At 37.2% G+C, this 20,777-nt stretch overlaps 1 protein-coding gene across 5 annotated transcripts; it reads right to left on the bottom strand.

Annotated features, from left to right (window-relative positions):
* Nucleotides 1–303: 303 nt before the first annotated feature.
* LOC121380889 (dual specificity protein phosphatase 3-like) lies at nucleotides 304–9,697 on the bottom strand. 5 transcript variants are annotated; one of them, XM_041509903.1, is made up of 4 exons: nucleotides 9,636–9,697; nucleotides 7,883–8,055; nucleotides 3,950–4,173; nucleotides 304–2,077 (listed from the first exon to the last, which is right to left on the bottom strand). In XM_041509903.1, exons 2-4 carry the CDS (start codon nucleotides 8,032–8,034, stop codon nucleotides 1,884–1,886), a joined length of 570 nt encoding a protein of 189 aa, XP_041365837.1. In that variant the 5' UTR covers nucleotides 8,035–8,055; nucleotides 9,636–9,697; the 3' UTR covers nucleotides 304–1,883. The 5 variants fall into 5 exon arrangements, with proteins under 5 accessions (XP_041365837.1, XP_041365834.1, XP_041365838.1 ...); XM_041509900.1 differs by lacking the exon at nucleotides 9,636–9,697 and adding an exon at nucleotides 9,408–9,460; XM_041509904.1 differs by lacking the exon at nucleotides 9,636–9,697 and adding an exon at nucleotides 9,419–9,443.
* Nucleotides 9,698–20,777: the final 11,080 nt, after the last annotated feature.

Below are 20,777 nucleotides of genomic sequence, written 5' to 3'. Positions count from 1 at the left end.
GTTTTAATAAATGTGTTTATATCTGTCCGTCTTGTTCTTCAAAAGGGGCGGGATGTAGGCCAGTGGTAAAGCACTAGCTTGATGCACGGTTGGTCTGGGATTAATCATTGTCGGCTATTTCTTGTTCCAGCCAGTGCACCACAACTGGAATATCAAAGGCTGTGGTATGTGCTATTCTGTCTGTGGAATTGTGCATATAAAAGATCCCTTGCTACTAATGAAAAAATGTAGCGGGTTTGTTGATACCGGTAGCTACATTTCTACTCTACATGTTATTTTCAAAAAATCTATTATACATACACATGGTTTAAACAGTATAATTTATTAGTCATAAAGCAAATATGTATACACTTGCATACAAGACATCGTTTGTTAACAATGGAAAACACTGGATACTAGTACTAAAAAACAACTTTTTTTTTTTCTTCTGCATCACAATTAACAACTGGCACCTTGCTTTTATTTGAGAATTGTCTGTTATTGCTTTCACGTTCATCGGGGTATCACAACAAAAAAATGTCCGCAAACTGTGTGAATCGGCAAATGTTTTAGGCATTACCAGTATTTCATGAGCATATGCCGAGGGTGCACACACCTCACCCCAAACTTTAAAAAAAAATCTTGTGACCATATAATCAATTATTATTTTAAGAAATAATATCTTGAGCAAGTGCAAATACAATGTATGTATAATGCATGTCAGTATACTCTGAAACATTGTAGGTACCTTTTTTTTTAAATTGTGGTCATTCACTATAAAAATACTGCATATACCCTTGAATTTAGTGTAGCGTATTTTAAAATCTTAGGAAACTGATTGTTTGTTTATATGAATTGTATTTGAATAACAAATACAATTCTAATCATCTAGAAGTTTTTCACTCGAATTTTAGAATGTAAAGGTAAAGGTTTGTGTGAATTTGAAGTATACCCTTGAATTTAGTGTAGTGTATTTTAAAATCTTAGGAAACTGATTGTTTATATGAATTATATTTGAATAACAAATACAATTCTAATCATCTAGAAGTTTTTCACTTGAATTTTAGAATGTAAAGGTTTGTGTGAATTTGAAGTTGCCTAGTTGCATAACCACCATGAGAACAGAATGATATTGTGCCCTGTAACCCCTCGCCCTTAGAGCGAATGAGAAAAAAAAGAGGGGTTATGCTGCTAGTTTCTGATATAACGGGAAGCACCCCGCACGTGTTTCATACACAATACTAGCTGATGCATCGATACTATAGCTTGTTCAAATTAAATTACAGGAAGGTAGGCCTACTGGCCAGATGAAACACTTTATGACAAGTCCTGTCACATATCTTAACAATAACAGCCTTGATCTTATTTAATGCGATACTCAAAGTTAAGTGCACTTCGAACATTGACCAGTGTTGAGAAACAATAACCCAACACTTTTAACATAAAGCCACTAACACAGCTGTATTACTATAGACCTTATATTATACATACTATATTATACCTGTGTATATACTATATATTATACTATATATTATGCTATATATTATTTGTATTCACACAAGAAGTGTGACAGTAAGATGCAGAGGGCCACTTCACAACTATTGTTTTCAACTTTTCTGCACTCTGTACACTTACTGGGTCATCTTACATGGGAATTCCACAGTTGCATTCCATTACAGCACTACACCAGACACTGTCCATTGCACTAATACTGCATTTGAGAATGACCTACATTGTTCATAATATCTAAATGAAATCAAAGAATTGCAAATCGCAGGGAAAAACAAAGTTTAAATATTACAAAAATATACTAAGAGATCAAAGCTTTAAATATAACAAATATCCTCAATATTAAAGCATTAAACTCTGAGGTGACCACCATGTCGTTGCGACCAGTATCTTCTTCATTTGTCTTTGAACAGCACTTTGTTCAGGTCACACAACTGCTGCAGAAATCCATCGTTTGGACATACATCTCTGTGACTGTGAACCAGTCGAAGAGCGTCTCTCACATCCATTTGTTTTTTAATCATCAAATAAGCGATGACCAGTGTAGCAGATCTACTCACACCTTGAACACAGTGAACAAGCACTTTGCCTGAAATAACACAAAACAAAAAAAACAATTTATTAACAACATGCTGCATACATACACACTGGTATATTAAAGACTGTGGTATGTACTGTCTTGTCCGAAGGGAAATGCACATAAAAGATGCCTTGCAACTAATGAAAAAATGTACGTTCTCTCTCATTAACTATATGCAGTGCCGGATTTATAAGGGGACAAAGGGGTCAATTGCCCCACGCCCACCTGCCAGAAGGGCCTCCCAGACTAAGGACTCCTTTATAAAAAAAATGTAATAATTATAAAATTAGTTCTTTTATTTGTCATATAATTTAATTTCTATGTTGAGGGGCCCCCGAACCTGAAGTGCCTCTGGCCCCTGCCCCGGACCCCCCAACCATATACATGTATGTCTGATGCCTGTGTAGAGTTTTGGGGGTCAAAACCCCTCCCTGCTCAAGCAGATTTTCTTTTCTTTTTTCAATACATTTTCTGGAACAACGTTATTTGACCTCCCTCTAAACTTTGCTTCCTACTTTCCAATGAGATATGTATAAATGAAGTCATAATTGACAGTTAACTGACAGACATTTCTTTGATTTGATGACTTCTTTTTAACTTAACGTAAACTGAAGGAGAAAGAAGGAAGATGATATTCAGGCCTCACGTGAGGTCAAAATCATAGAGCAAAGTCACTTCTCTCTCTCAAATTTTAGAGAGGGCAAAGTCTTTAACAGCAGGGAGACTTGAATTTTTAATCCAAAAAATAAAAATAAATAATAATACGCAAAAAGAAATTATCTTAATACAGGTGCGACTTTCACAATCTGTATTTTAATTTTTATTATTATAATTATTATTATTTTTACCATCTGTAGGGCCTACTGCTAACTGATGGATATGTGCTCTAAATTAAATGCATTCCACAGTCACAGTTTCTTAATTGATACACTGTGGAGTTGTCAGACTGAATGAGTACTAGTATCCGTGATGGTGTGAAAATTGTTTATCTGCTGCACCTTGTCACTGTTGTTTAACATAAAAAAAATATGTTTATAGAATTGACAGTGGTCGCTTAACACGGGCACTTCAGCGACTTGAGAGTCCAGTTTAGGTGGCTGCTGGGTGTGTAGGACAGGTTACCTTTTATTATGAATGCATATACATTAAAAATACACTAGGACAGGTTTGCTTGTATTATTTTATAATTTCGACATCTGTTTTGTATGTTGAATTTATTCATTATGGCAAAGTCTAGGTAAAACTTGTTAATTACTCCTTGCATTTTTTTAATGTCGAGATCTGCTGCTCCAAACGATTTTTTTTTTTTTTCAGTGTATTTTCCGAGGAAGCATGACAAACTCCTTTAAAAAATTCATTCGCCATAGTCTAGATCCCCACCCTTGTACAATTTCCAGCACATTCACCTGACAATACGCTTCAACAGTCAGTAGCACGTTTAGGCCATCTATTAGTGCCAGACACGGGTACTGTCTGAGCTAGACAGTCCACCGGCATCTGTGAGCATGTTGCATGATTTTGTGGCGCCAGACTCTCTTCAAACTCTCAGACACTTCACACTTAATTATTATCTATAAATAGGTGTTACTCGAGTTCTTCACCATTCATCTGTGATGTGTACATTGTAAATGATGACTATTTTTAAAAAGGCAACACCGATTTCGCCTTACGGTGACTGGCACGGTGATGTCAGGCTGGTCAGAGCGAAATTTTGGCTCACTTTGCCCGGTCACACGAGCCCTGGATATGACGTGACCAGACAAGGATACCCTGGGGCTGTTGGGGCCTTTGGACCAGTCTACTTTAAAAGGAGAAAAATACCAAAGGTAAATATTCACAAAAAGTGAAAACAATCTAAGTGTTCTCCATTCAGCTTATTACCTCCACTCTGTAGGGCCTCATCAATGAAATCAGCGGATGACTGGAAGTAGGGAGTGAGGTCAAAGTTCATGTGGTCGAGTGCTGGCACACCGAGAAACCTGACGTGAATCCTCTTGTAGCGTGACGGGTCTGTCTGAGAGTGGAACGGCGTGTCTCCGTGAGCGGCATTCACTACGTGTGTGATTCCCACGCGCTTTAGCTGAATCAGGTCCTTGGCAAAATCTCTGCATGGGAAAAACAAAGTTGATGGAAAGAAGTGAGGAAAATCATGGTATTCATTAAAAGATGTTGATGCATAAACTGGAGGTCATGGTATCCTTGAGTCATAACTCCAACAGAGCTCATAACAAGGTTATAGAGGTCATAACAAGATTACAAGGTCATAATCATGTAGAGGTCATAACAAGATTACAAGGTCATAATCCCATAGAGGTCATAACAAGATTACACGGTCATAATCCCATAGAGGTCATAACAAGATTACACGGTCATGACCCTCTTAGAGGTGCCCAGTTTAGATGTATCCCCCTTTAGTAAATGTCAGTAGACTCTACTGAGTAGAATATTCATTTCATTTTAACTTGACTTCCCTGCTTATATCCAATTACAGTTCAACTTGACAAGCATGCTGTCATGGGCATACAACTCTGGGCTAATCCAGGACAGTCGACAGTGGTTTGTGACAGAGAAGACGGTGCAGTATGTGGCCTTACATCTACCCCACTGAGAAATGAAAAGTACCTACCGGTCTTAAGTCTGATATTTTAACCACTACACCACTGAGGCTGGTAATGAAGAGGCCCCAAACTGAACAATGTACTGCTGTAGTTTTATTCTATGGGAGTACATGTATTGTTTTCACAATTAAACAAAGTTTGTTTTGTTTAATGACACCACTAGAGCACATTGATTTATTAATCATTGGCTATTGGATGTCAAACATTGGGTAATTTGGACATATAGTCTTAGAGAGGAAGCCCACTACATTTTTCCATTAGTAGCAAGGGATCTTTTATATGCACCATCCCACAGACATTATAGCACATACCACAGCCTTTCGTATAACAGTCATGGTGCACTGGCTGGAATGAGAAATAGCCCAGTGGGCTCGCCAACAGGGATTGATCCTAGACCGACTGTGCACCAGGCGAGCACCATTAAACAAGAACCTTTCCAAGGAGAAAGAAGGCAAATGGATGACCAACTTCCCAGGTGTTAATATTTTAGCAGGGTGTAAAATCCCCCACTGAGCAAAGGATCTGCTCTATATAACTGATTTAAAAATATATTTACAGTGCAATATTACGCTATTCATATATACTGACACACAATGAAAATGCAAAACAGATATTTTTCAATATTTTGTTGTGATTAATGAAAAATATATTTATTGGACTTAAAATAACAATTTATGAGAGGAAACAATTGATTGGTACTTTTGTTTGGGTTTTAATCCTGGTTTTGTTCTCGTTACACATACAATAGTAGAAACACACAAAATGGTGTGAAATGCATTCACTACATGCTCAATCATGCTGCATGCAATGCATGTGAAATGCCAGTATGTGGACACATAAAAGTCACTAACGGTGTCATATTCCTCGTCACATTAAGAATGCCACGACTCAGAGAAGAACAAAGGGAGGGAGCATTGGGCATGGTTCAAGGGGGCACTTCGCAAAGCCAAGTTGCTAGGACCTTCAGAGTCCATCCATCAACTATTGGACGACTTGCTGAAGTCATCAACAGACTGGGAGTGTCCGTGATCGACCTCGACCTGGTCAACGTCCCGTTACGACCCCACACCAAGATCGGCAGATTCGACGACACCACCTCCGTGACCAGTTCAGAACTACCACGATGACAGCAAGCAACACGATAGGACGTCATGGAAGGCCTATCCATCCGATGATGGTCATCTGTCAACTCAGAGCAGCTGGACTCCGATGCAGACGCCTGTACAACGGTAACATAATGGACACCGCGACATCGTGCTGCGAGACTACAGTTTGCTCTCCAGAATGGTATTCATCCACCATCTTCCTCTCATAAATTGTTATTTTAAGTCCAATAAATATATTTTTCATTAATCACAACAAAATATTGAAAAATATCTGTTTTGCGTTTTCATTGTGTGTCAGTATATATGTCTGTAGAAAATATATACAAAACATCTGCTATAGGTTTATATTCCCCCCCCCCCCCCCCCCCCCCCCCCCCCGATTCAGACCAGCTATGCCCCAGTTCAGTGGCTTGTTCAAAGCTTATACAGGATGTTTGTTACAGCTAATAGCCAGTTATCGGCTGATTTTAACAAAGCTGCTTATAACAGGCTTTTTCTCATTCTGATCAATGAACTTGATACCTTCACTTTGACATTATTTGATTATTTCTTAGTTTATTATAATTGCATTTTATATCTGATAGAGGAGATCAACTGACTCTATATCCACAGGTACCCCCAAACAGAAACCCGTAATACAAATGCTATAGTTACATAATGTTACTATGATATATCTGACGTTGTTGTTTGGGGATACCTGTGCTCCAGACACCTTTGTTCAAGATAGGCATATTTTTTATATTGATCCCATGATGGTGTCAGTTTTTGGTAATTTAAAGTATTGATTTTAATACACCATACATGGATATCTAGGGCAATTATTTAGCTCTTACATACAGAAATAAACTATAAATAACTAAACAGCATATAGACTCCCTTTCCCTATCCTGGGTGGGATGTAGCCCAGTGGTAAAGCGCTCGCTCGATGCATGGTTGGTCTGGGATTGATACCTGTCGGTGGGCCCATTGGGCTATTTCTCGTTCCAGCCAGTGCACCACGACTGGTATATCAAAGGCTGTGGTATGTACTACCCTGTCTGTGGGATGGTGCGTATAAAAGATCCCTTGCTGCTAATCAAAGAGAGTAGCCCATGAAGTTGCGACAGTGGGTTTCCTCTCTCAATATCTGTGTGGTCCTTAACCATATGTCCGACGCCATATAACCGTAAATAAAATGTGTTGAGTGTGTAGTTAAACAAAATATTTCCTTCCTTGATACTATACCTTTCTCCATCCAGGACCCATGTTTCTCAAGCTGTCTAAGCCCTATGAAATTATAAATCTGCCGTAAACTATGACATCACTATGGTATGTGCTGTAGTGACATCACAGCCTACGACAGTTTTACGATTTCATTGCGCTAAGATAGCTTCAAAAATCCTCAGCCCAGAATCATTTGTTCAAGATACATGTTACAAGATATTTATATTTAGCCCATGCCAGTATCAATTTATGATAATTTTGGCATAAATTTACAGTCTTGGTTTTAATACACCTGGGCTGCATTCAGCAAGAGAGAGCAGAAAAATGTCTGCTAAACTGGTTTATGTGCTTTACGGTAAACCAAAGGGCCATGTCAGGAACCAATCAAATAGCAAAGGTTAGTGAAACATTTGCTGGCTGAACTTAGGGCTGTTATTTGGTGTGAATAATTAGCTCTTGCACACAGAAATAAAATTTAGTTAACTATAAAGTTAACACTATATGCGTAAGGAAAATAATTATAATGCAAAGACACCTTTTCCAAATGCCTCAAAAATACAGTGTGGGGCGAAACATAGTCCAGTGGTATAGCACTCTCGCCTGATGTGCTGTTGGTCTAAGATCAATCCCCGTCATTGGTCCCCATTTCTTGTTCCAGCCAGTGCACCATGACTGGTATATCAAAGGCAATGCTACATGTATGTGCTATCCTGCATATAAAAGATCCCTTGCTACTTACGGTAAAATGTAGCAGATTTCCTCTCTAAGACTACGTCAGAATTACCAAATGTTTAACATCCAATAACAGATGATAAATAAATTAATATGGTGCCCTTAAGCCAAACAAACTTTAACTTTTTTCATGATCTTCTTCTAATTCTACTCACTCTTCTCCGACATAAATGCCTGGATAAACTTCATCATAAGGAGTGTTAGGAAGAAGTGTATATCTCCCAGAGGCAGCAGTCATTATATCAGTCAGTTCCTCTGCTGTACAGAGTCCACAACTGGAGTCCTCCGTGTCACCACTGACTGCCATCACAGCTAGGCACCCGGTTCACTGGAATGTATGAAGTAATCCAAGAATATCATATTGTATACGGTATATTACATGAACATCGAATACAAGAATAAATATAACAATGTTATAGCTGCCTAATGTTATTAATGTCAAGATGCTAGTTTTTACAGAAAAGAACAAAATCATTGATTCTAATTCACTCTGCATATAATGCAAAATTTGATTGGCTATTTTAATCAAAGCTATTTGCGGCAGTAAAACCAGGGCCCCGTTCCACAAAAGAATTGTAGCTAAGGTTAATTGTAATGACGTAGGTGAATTTTACAACTGGCACCGTAAACTTTACAGCCGTTCCACAAAGCAACCTTACGGTAGTCTTAAGGGTTACCAGTCATATCGTCCCCGGGTCATAATGTCCTCGTGTGAAAACATCCCCAGTTCCTACCAAAACATCCCCGGTCACACTTAACACCAACTACACAATGCATACACAATAATTATTTGAGATAATTGGAATCAAATTCAGTGTCATTTCAACCCTATTCAATCCCTGGATGCCATTAGGCCTATACATCAATATTTTTCTTCCAACAATCTTTTTCCCCCGTGCCATTATTATTCTAATGAAAATGTGATAATGTTATCAGTTTTGAGGATTTAATGCCCAGTAAAAATATGCATGTTAAATCAGAGGCCACTAAATCTCACTTATAACAACTAATTAAGAATTCCACTCACTAGCACCAAACATCAGAAACAAGACATTTAAAATTTGATTGTTGTCTTTTTTGTGGATTTAATGCCCAATGAGGCTAATTCTTTGATGTTTTCACCTACCCCGTTTACTTGTTTATTTAACGCACAGCCACCTTCGTACGCGGGGACGATATGACGCGAGGACGTTATGGTCCTTCGTATGCGGGGACGATTTGACGCGGGGGCGGTATGACTGGTCGCCGTCGTAAGTGCCCCTTTAATGATTAAAATATTCTTTACGAAGAAGTACGAATTAGTTAAATAATGAACTGGTTGCTGAGCGATAATAATAATTGCCGAATGCATAAGACATGAGAGTTATCTCCCGTATTTTCGTGTAAAGGTATTTTAGATCCATTTTTATACAAAAAGTTAGTATCCTTCTTAGAACTTACAGTGGCTTACAACTGCCTCGTACCTATTGTAAATGTTCACAGTAACAGGGCCGTAGCTAGGATTTTTTGTTTGGGGGGGGGGGGGGGCAACTGAGTAGTTAATGGTCTAAAACTCCTTTTCTTTAAGTTTCTATAATGCTAACTACGGCCCTGGGTAATTTACGATAGTAAGCTACGCTGCGTCGTGGAACGGGCTGGCGATCGTAGAACAAAGTTAATGAGGCGATAGTAGGCATTTACGGCGATAGTACTTGGTAATGCCAAGATAGCTTCGTGGAACGGGACCCAGTATTCTAATTCAACACATTTGTAAGAACGAATCTGATTGGATCTCTACTGAAAATTTCAGGTGGTAAAATCACCTATACCGGTGTGGCATGACATATGGCCCGCCGTGACATACGGCGCGGTGAATACATTTGACCAATTAGAACTCAGCTAAGAAATTACGTCACAGGTTTTCCCAACCTGTCAATTTCGGCGTGACAAATGACCCGGTGTGGCATGACATATGGCCCGCCGTGACATACGGCGCGGTGAATACATTTGACCAATTAGAACTCAGCTAAGAAATTACGTCACAGGTTTTCCCAACCTGTCAATTTCGGCGTGACAATTTTATGGCAGAAATAGGCCTACGTCAAAGACAAAGGTTAAGCAAAGAACAGGGTTGTCATAAAAACAATTTATGTAGCGTTCATAGTACGTACACTGTACAGAAGTCGTTAAATACTGAGACGTGTTTATGTTAGAAATGAACATATTACGAGAGCTGATTAAATATGTCAAATTACACATCTATTTTTGAGCCGCTATTTGACCTAAGGCCAAAAAAAACAAAAAAACAAAGAGTCTTTGATCGATGCTGTACAATGCAGCAAAGGGATAGATGCCAACAAAACAATTTGGCACAACTATTTTAACACGATGTGTGACAAAAATGGGATTGATACTTCTCTCTTAAAGCCCATGGCCACAAAGGGCATATATTTTAAAAATCATATTTCAACACAGTTACAAAAAACTCACCAACAGTACTATAATCACAAAATATCTACATAAAAAAAACCCTACTTTACTATAAGCATATTGACCGCCCCTACACACGCGCAACATATCTTGACAATGTTAAAAATGCAAACTTTCGGCAAGCCATTTAACAAAAATAAGAATATGTGCACACCGACTTGAAATTGAAATAGGTAGGTACAGAAAAGGATATATAAAATCTGCAACTCTGGTATGGAAGATGAATTACACTTTTTAAAGGTCTACATTTATCAAAAACGTAATTCACTATTGTTTGGTATCTACGTAGGCTATACCTTTTACAATATATATGAAGTATCAATAAAATAAATTAAATTTTTTTTACCCGTTTTTAATATATTCGCAATAAAAAGTCGCGTTTTTCCCATCGCTTGCCAAAAAGCCTCTGAACTCCAAGAGTCAAGTCACGTGACCCCGTGACGCGCTAACCAACATAACATGAACGCGTGATTCGCAGCCTTTCGGTCATTTTACATGGAAGTGGAACACGTGTATTTTTAAAACGTGAAAATGTTATTCTGTTGAATTGAATTGTATGTTTGGAATATTATTTTGAAGATATCTTTCAAATGTGAAACATGGTGAACCATTGTTCGGTGTATGGATATACAAAAGCTGCAGTTAAAGGCAAAAGAAATTTTGCATATTTTTCCGAAAGACAAACCGACATTGTTTGTACGGAAGCAGTTCTTAAACCGAACACGTATTGGAAAGGACCGTCAAGATGGGATTCGATTTTGCACTTCACGCCTGGGGATTACGACAATTATCTAAGATGGTCGATGGGAATGGCACCAAAACTTTTGTTGAAGAACTTATCTGTTCCATTGTTCGGTGTATGGATATACAAAAGCTGCAGTTAAAGGCAAAAGAAATTTTGCATATTTTTCCGAAAGACAAACCGACATTGTTTGTACGGAAGCAGTTCTTAAACCGAACACGTATTGGAAAGGACCGTCAAGATGGGATTCGATTTTGCACTTCACGCCTGGGGATTACGACAATTATCTAAGATGGTCGATGGGAATGGCACCAAAACTTTTGTTGAAGAACTTATCTGTTCCAAGCCTGTCCCCCCCCCCCCCCCCCCCCCCCCCCCCCCCCGTTCAGACTATTTGCAGCCCGGATACAATAACAAAGCCCGAATGTTAATGCCGAGGTGTACATTGTTCATATTTGGCACAAAGATACACTTCAACACCAGATGCATTTATATATGTTAAAAAAATAAATGTAGGAAAAATATTTTTTAGAACCCCTCCCCCCCCCCCCCCCCCCCCCGCATTTTTTATGTTCGGCATCGCCCGAAGACAAAAACAGATAGGCCTACCGAATGTTAATATTTTTCCTACATTTATTGTTTTAACATATACAGTCAGACCTCGTTACAACGACCGTCGTTACTGCGCCTTCCAGACGGTTTGTCCTCTGGACGTTTCGTCCACCCACCTCGGACAATTCGTCCACACGATTACAACGTTTAGACCAATAAATCTAATGAAATTGAAATGGTTAATTATTTTAGTTTTGTGGTAAACTACTAGTATATGAAACAAACTAAATTTTAGTGGCACTATCAACTTGAATTTAGTCGATTTTTAATTTTTTTTTTAGGTGAAAACTGAATGAAACGGTGAAACCGCATTAATAGTGTTGAGCGTGTATTGACGAATTGTCCAAAAACAATTTTTGGTTGTGGACGAATTGTCTCGAGTTCAACAGTGAACAAATTTTTAGTGGACGAAACGTCCAGAGGACGAATCATCTGCATCCCGTTACTGCGACATTTACACCATCCGACCACAAATTGTCGGGAACAAACGTACATCAGTGTCATTCTGTTCATTACAACGGAATTCACACCTTCCGACACCGACAGAGCAAATTAGGAATAAATGTGCATCCGACGTCTGAAAACACCTCTACAACGACATTACATAATCACAGATACTGTAGCATATTGGTCTTGACAACGTATTATCGACAATCGTACCTTCCTATTTCAGAATTAATATTTTATAAAGTGTTAGTAGAACTTTCAAAATTTAGTTTGTATACTAGTAACACATTAATCATGTATATATTTTTAAAAATAAAATATACTAAAGTAGACAATGAACGTTTTCACTTCTTAATTTTACGTGTTAAAATCCACAAATTCAAATAAATATTCTTTCGTTTGGAAAGGGTAAAATTAGGGGGTGGGGTGGGGGTTGTTTAATGACATCAAAGTTAGAGCATATTGATTTAATAATCATCCGACGCCATACAACTGTAAATAAAATGTGTCGAGTGTGTCTTTAAATAAAACATATCCTAACCTTCCTTCCATCTGCTGTTGGATGTCTAACATTTGGTAATTTTGACATATAATCTTAGAGAGGAATCGGGAGCATGTGCAGGGGGAGGGTATTGGAGGTCGAAACCCTTACTTGCACAAGCTTAAAAAAATTTGACATGTATTTTCTGGGGGAGCATGGCCCCATATAAACATCGCTCAACACAGTCTATAACCCCAACCCCGCTGAAATCCCTGCACACGCGCCTTGAAAACCTGCTACATTTGTTTTTAGCAAGGGATCGTTTATATGTACCATCCCACAGACAGGATATCACATACCATGGTCTTTTATATACCCGCCGATGGGGATCGATCCTAGACTGACCGCGCATTTCCAAAAAACACCTTTTTAGGTCTAAGTAATGAATAAAAATAACATATAGTCTTGAAAAATGTTATGTAAATCGAACACAGTACCCTCTTCCTCTTCCCCTAGAGCGTTACGTAATTAGTAACACTCCCTTACATGTAACGCGTATGCCAACAGCTGGCCACTGTCAAAATTTCAAGGCAAATCCCCCACCCACCGACCCCTGGAAAGGCGTTGTACCATACCATACCATAAATATGTTTTCGAGATATGAGACGACCCCTCAATCAAGACGGTTAAATTCGTTCAAAAATTGCGAAATCTCGCGTGATCTCTTGTTGGGGAATTCCACACTTGTGATAAGCCAATGAAAACCGAGATCGGTAGGAGCCCGTCAAAAGTCTCCCACTTTCGAAATACTGGCTTCGCCCAAAAACCTAAATTTGCGACAGTAAAACCACCGATATATGCCCACAAATCTTAAAACACAGTAGGATTATCCCCTATTCACAACCTCTGGTTTGTTTACTGGCCAAACAGTTTTTTTTTTGCTCAAGTGTGCAGTATTTTCAGGTTCTTGAAAATATACCGTCCCATCTAATGCTCTATAACTTGTATATTAAAGGCTGTGATATGTACTGTCCTGTACACAAAATTAATACCTAAAAAGTGCATAAACCTGAATCAGTTCTTGCTATTCCCAATTTTTCTTTTCTATAAAAGCCATCAGTTAATAAAAAATTCACATATTGCTCAAATTTGTTATGATTTGAGTATTATGTAAAGTATTGGGCACTAACAATTAAGCCTCGGTAATTTAATTTTAACTCTGCTTGATGTAAATTGAATGTTTTTTAAGGGCCTCTATAAATTGTTACATGTTGGCAGCATCCCAAACATTATTTTAATTTTTGTTTTAAACTGTCGACATTATGTCTTCAACTACATGACCCCAGAAGCTCATGTATAGAGGGGGTTTACATGGAGAGGTTGAAACAAAGTAAATTTTCTTTTTAAAAAATATTTTCTGGGAAAGCACAACTCCCTAGAAATTTCACTTGCCATACCCACCCTGCATAAATTCCTGCACATGTGCCTGCCTTTGTAAATAACCAAACAGTTCATATCTACATTTACTAAAAGATGGGGGGGGGGGGGGGGGGGGGGAGGGGGGGTCCACTGCAAAATCTATGAAGGTTGACATATTGTAGGCTATGAATGTAGGGAAGTTAATGGTAGCCTAGAACCGTCAGCATGCTTGTTAAGGATATTCTATCCAAATATTGTTAGAGATAAATAACTTGGATTTTCTGTTGTAATTTGAATACTAAAATCATTATTATGATCTAAATTATATCTCTACACAGAGCAGTCAAGTGTTTTGACAAATTGTGACCGTTTCCATCCACAAATTGTTATCACATTTTTCGTCTGCAAGAGAACTGCCACTCACCAGAACACTGAATCCTTACTCCATCAGTAGAAATACATGTGTGAAGTTTGTTTCTGGTAATTGATTTATCAAATTTGAGAAAGACCGAGATAGAGGGGGAAGAGAGTGAGAGTGAGAGTGAGAGTGAGAGTGAGAGAGAGAGAGAGAGAGAGAGAGAGAGAGAGAGAGAGAGAGAGAGAGAGAGAGAGAGATACAGACAGACAGACAGACAGACACACACAGACAGACAGTCAGAGTCTATAGAAAGACAGCTAGCACAATCACTGGGATACACGTGTATGGATTTGACACAACGCAGTGTCCTGGCTAGGAACATGACTTCATTCCTGGTTAGGGACATGATGTCATTCCGGTGAACACTTACTATGCATGCAAGATTTTGTATCACACATGTTCAATGAAATATTTTTTATATTGCACTGTCAGAATTGTCTTGGGACAGAACCACATACCATGTTTTGCCATGTTATTATTGCATAAGTTTATAGTGCACAAGCATATTATACCATCGTCTATTTATGTTGTTAGTCTACAATTGTGAATGTTGTTGAAGCCTGTGATTATTTGGGATGTTTTAGATTGTTAAGATGACCTGGCCTATGATTGGTAGATGACCTAGCCTAGGATTGTTAGATGACCTTGGCTTGGATTGTCAGATGACCTAGCCTAGGATTGTTAGATGACCTAACCTAGGATTGTCAGATGACCTAGGCTAGGATTGTTAGATGACCTCACCTAGGAATGTCAGATGACCTATTATAATATTGATACCATAGAAAACTATGGAGTAATGAGTAAGAGTGATAGCTCTACTTAAACGGTGTGGTCTGCATTTGCAGTCACAACAAATAAAACCCAACCACAACCACCCCCCCCCCTTAAAAAAACGGAAAAAAAAACTTCAACATTTTCAAATCTCTTTAAAACATACAAATCTTGTGTCATGCAAAATTGATTACTAATTATTTTAATTACTAAATTTCTGACTAAACTTAATGTTGTAGCCATATTTACATGTCATCATGGACAGTGAGGACACATTTACATGTCATCATGGACAGTGAGGACACAAATTCCAATAATCGTTTTACATGTACTACAACATGAGGTGAACAAAGACCGACAATGAAACCTGGTGATTAATAAACAATTTTAATTTTAATAATCATTCAATAAAACACACAATAAAATGTCACAATCAACATGTACCTAACCATTGCAAGCATACATGAACACACAATTGAAATAATAAACTTAGCACTAAAGATAAAATCATAATGGAACAATTCTGCAAGTAAACTGTAATCAAAACCATGTAAACCTTTTATTCCAATTAATATATAATCAATCTTCTAACAAGGAAGTAACCATCAAAACGGTAAACTAAACTAAACAAAGAAACACACTTGAATTAACATTTTTGGCCTCAAAGCCTTTTTCTAGAAGGGTTAATACATCTCACTGATTTTTTGTTTTGTTTGATGACACCACTAGATCACATTGATTTATTAATCATAGGCTATTGGATGTCAAACATTTGGTACTTTGACATACAGTCTTAACGAGGTATGTGCTATCCTGTCTGTGGGATGATACATATAAAAAGATCAGTTGCTACTAATGGAAAAATGTAGTGAGTTTTAAAAATTACCAAATGTTGTCAAATAGTTGATGATTAATAAATCAATGTGCTCTAGTGGTGTCATTAAACAAAACAAACTCTAACGTGTTTAATTATGTGGCTAGGAAATAAATATAAATTGTCCACTTTATAATAACATTACCCACCCTTTGGTCAGGGCTGACTATTAATAAATATAATATAGCTAAATACATGGAGTCATTCAACAATTATATAACACAAACACTGGAATTTTTTAATATCTCTCTTCCCATCTCCCACATAAAGGCCACTGATGTAATTTGACCAATACTATTATATTTTCTGTTTGGTTTGGTAATAAATACTATATGTAGATAGAAAATCATCTGATAAAGAATCAAATTGCAATGACTGGCTGCATTTTACTTTATAAATGAAAATCATATAATAGGTTTGAAAATATGGTAATACCTATGTTGTATTTGATAATTTGTGGACATTAAAACTGGCTTTACTGTCACAAATGAATACATATTTATTTTAAAATATTACTTCCAAGACATTGAAAACTATCATTTAAACTGTACCAGCTTTGGTTGAAATCTACTTTGTGGAACTTGAGAACAAGTAAAAAATCTCTTGGCTAATCAGAAGCTAAGGCAAGCATGTTAGATTTCGAATCATAGCGAAAAGTTTGTTTGTTTTGTTTTGTTTATTAATCATCAACTATTGGTAATTTTGCCAGTCATAGAGAGGAAACCAGCTACATTTTTCCATTAATAGCAAGGGATCTTTTATATGCACCATCCCACAGACCAGCTAGCACATACCACAGCCTTTGATATACCAGTCGTGGTGCACTGTCTGGGATGAGAAATAGTCCAATGGGCCCACTGACCGGGATTGATCCTAGACCGACCGTGCATCAGGTGAACACTTTACCACTGTGCTATGTCCCGTCCCACATAGCGAAAAGTAACAACACTTAGTGCCACGAGAGAACTGTTTGTACCAAGTTTGCTTGAAATCTGCATGGTGAAACGTGAGAGCCATATTGGATTTCGAATTGGCCTGAAAAACAGCACTTGCAGGGCCGTGAGAGGATAACTGGGAGCACGGTTGGTTGAAATTTGCCTGGTGGAACTTGAAAAGACATCGAAAATGTCTAGGTCAATCAGAGGCCAGCGTGGCCATCTTGGATTTCGAATCAAGCCGAAAAATAACAAAACTTGGTTAGAGCCATGAGAGAATCATTTGGACCAAGTTTGGTTGACACCTGCCTGGTGGAACTTGAGAAGAAGTTGAATATGTTTCAGCTAATCTGAGGCCAGGGCAGCTGTCTTGAGTTTGAATCGGTCCAGAAAATAACAAAACTTGGTCACAACCACGAGAGGATAATTACTTTTGGACTAAGTTTGTTTGAAATCTGCCCAGAGAAAAAGTCAAAAATATTAAAAGTTGATGGATGCTATCACATAAGATCCAATGGCCCTTTGGGCCAGATGAGCTAACAAGGTATATTACTCTTTTTTTTTAAATTACTTATTATTATCTTTTTTCTTCTTTTTATTTTTATTGTATTATACAGATATTAAATTATTTATTGTCTATATTGATCTAGTTTTGATATTCAGCTATGTATACATAGATTATGTCAAGTAACCCCTAAAATAAATAGTGAATTGTGGGAGTCACACAGCATACATGTACATGTATGTAATTGAAATATACATGTGTAGTAGGTTGTTTCTGGTAAGAGGATGGTTTCTGACTGATTAAGTACATGCATATCAGGCCCGTACGCAGGATTTTTAATGGGTGGGTGCCAATTGCTCGTGATGGGACCAACAACGGCCGTGGGCCAAGACTCAAATTTCTTTCAGACTAAATCGCAATAAGTAAAGATATTCAAGAAATCACACACACACACACACACGCACACAAACACACACACACACATATATATATATATATAAACACACACAAAACCGAAACTGAACAATTTATGTTTATTTCACTTGTGTTACATGCTGAACACTATCATTGGAATGTGAGTAGTGTAGTGATGGATTACTAGTGTTTATTTATTTATATGGCTTCACATTTTAAAGGCAGCGACCCATCCAGCAGTACTTATCTGAAAAGATTAAGTTTACTCGGGGATACTTGAATAAACAAGGGTGGTAGAATTATTCATTAAGATATCTAGGTGTTATATAACAAACAAAGCAAACTGTATATACAATATTTTACTGACGAAACTGTATCCCTCAACATTTTGGGACAGTGATAATGTCATGCCAAGGGCATATGTCCCATTTGCCCCCATTATAATCCGCCACTGGCCATAGTATCACAAATTTAGTAAGTATTTATTTCATCAATACATCCATTATACTTATGTAATATTGGATATTGAAGAATCAATATCTAAAATCAAATTGGTTGAGGTATTCAAACTGGGAGGACTTAGTATAATTGTCATATTTATTTAGTTGTAAACAGAGCAGACGGCACCTCAAATGCAGGTGGTAACCATGCAATGTTGTATTAAAGATGTTGTAACATGATGGTATTTTTACTATTTATGCAAAACGTTATCAATGGCAAATTGTACTATCCATCATAAATTTAATTGCCTTACTGAAACAAGACATTTTTACACGCAGCATTTTCCGTTATTTCGTACAGAGATTATTTCTGTCAAATTGGGACGATTTTTGACGTAATTTCTTCATTTTACACATTAAAAAGCATGAAGAAACAAAGGTGTCCGAAAACGTATGTCGTTCGAAAACGTATGACGGTACGATATCTCCAATATGATTTAACATTTGGACAACCTAGACAAAGTAGCCACTAACAATATAACTACCACATAATAATGTACCTCCAACCATATTATTACCCCAACAGTATGAAATGAAAATATACATTTTTTTACAGTGCAACTGTAATGTAATAAACAAATAATATAGTAAATACAAAGAGAATTTACATTTCGTGTTGGAGGACCCGTACAGGCCGGCTGTTATTAAAAACAGATCAAGTCTTGATTTGAATAAAATGTTTTACACATCTACAATGTATGTATAAATCAATTTTTAAAAATTAAAGAAACATATTGCTAATAATTTATTTTTAAATATGAATAAAGTGGGGTGTTTTTTTTAAACAAAATGTATGTGTGATTGATTGAGCTGCATTCCATACATTCCAAAAGTTAAAAGAAAATATTTCACTATGAGATTTGCTAATTGCCAAGACAGCATATAGCTCAATGGTGGAATGCTTGCTTGAAGTTCAAAAGGTCATGAGAATGATCTTTCTCGATAAGACTCATTCCACCATCCCCCATCACAACAGTTGCCTCACAGTTGGTATATCAAGGGCTGTGTTACATGTATGTAATATCCTGGGCCTATATTTTTGAAGCAATCTTAGCCTACGAAATCGTTAAATCATTGTAAACTATGACATCACTATGGCATGTGCTGTAGTGACGTCACACCCTACGGTGGTTTTACGATTTCGTAGCGCTAAGATAGCTTTGAAAATATGGGCCCTGTCTACGAGGAAGTGTATATGAAAGAGCCCTAGGATTAACCTAAGTGGTACTTGAGTAAAGAAAGAAATGTTTTATTTAACGACGCACTCAACACATTTTATTTACGGTTATATGGCGTCATACATATGGTTATGGACCACACAGATGTTGAGAGGAAACCCGCTGTTGCCACTTCATGGGTTACTCTTTTCAATTAGCAGCAAGGGATCATTTATATGTACCATCCCATAGACAGGATAGCCTTTGATATACCAGTCGTGGTGCACTGGATGGAGCGAGAAATAGGGTACTTGAATAATTCATATGGCTTTTTCTCATTTAACCAGATGTCAAAATAACCATAGTTTAAATTGTGACGAGGTGTTTTTAAGTATTCCTTTCTTTGTAAAATGTCACCCAAGTACCTTTAAATTTTAAAGTGTTATACACAGAATGTAGATTTGGTTTGGTCATCAAACTGCCGGACACAGAAAATGTATGGAAATATACATTGTTAAATCGATTCAGTGGCTACAACTTTGGTTTATTTTTAGCTTAAACAGACATTGTAAAAAAAGATACATATATTTTTTTAATGTGTGATGGATATTTATTATTTCTTTTTTAATTTATGACATGACCAACTATTGATTAAATATAAATAAAATGTGATATATGTCAAATTTAAATTTATTTTTCCTATTTATTCACAATTGTGGTCTTGGACATGTGTGATATTTGTGTGAAATATCTGATACTTTCATACCTGTATATTTTGTACTTTACTTTTATTTGTGAATGTTGTTTTAATAAATGTGTTTACATCTGTCCATCTTGTTCTTCAAAAGGGGCGGGATGTAGCCCAGTGGTAAAGCACTAGCTTGATGCACGGTTGGTCTTGGATTAATCATTGTCGGCTACCTCTTGTTCCAGCCTGTGCACCACAACTGGAATATCAAAGGATGTGGTATGTGCTATCCTGTCTGTGGAATTGTGCATATAAAAGATCCCTTGCTACTAATGAAAAAATGTAGCGGGTTTGTTGATACCGGTAGCTACATTTCTACTCTACATGTTATTTTCAAAAAATCTATGATACATACACATGGTTTAAACAGTAATTTATTAGTCATAAAGCAAATATGTATACACTTGCATACAAGACATCTTTTGTTAACAATGGAAAACACTGGATACTAAAAAACAACTCTCTTTTTTTTGCATCACAATTAACAACTGGCATGTTGCTTTTATTTGAGGATTGTCTGTTATTGCTTTCACGTTCATCGGGGTATCAAAACAAAAA

This window comes from Gigantopelta aegis, chromosome 9, assembly GCF_016097555.1.
Source record: "Gigantopelta aegis isolate Gae_Host chromosome 9, Gae_host_genome, whole genome shotgun sequence".
Lineage (NCBI taxonomy): Eukaryota > Metazoa > Mollusca > Gastropoda > Neomphalida > Peltospiridae > Gigantopelta > Gigantopelta aegis.
This window is presented reverse-complemented; position numbering and strand designations above follow the sequence as displayed.

What these genes read in the sequence shown, in the direction of transcription:
- LOC121380889 (XM_041509903.1), bottom strand. Translation starts at nt 8,034, where the DNA reads ATGGCAGTCAGTGGTGACACGGAGGACTCCAGTTGTGGACTCTGTACA. An exon ending in GGCATTTATGTCGGAGAAGA is followed by an intron (nt 4,174 to 7,882) that starts GTGAGTAGAATT and finishes TTTCCCATGCAG; the next exon opens with AGATTTTGCCAAGGACCTGA. An exon ending in TGAGGCCCTACAGAGTGGAG is followed by an intron (nt 2,078 to 3,949) that starts GTAATAAGCTGA and finishes GTGTTATTTCAG; the next exon opens with GCAAAGTGCTTGTTCACTGT.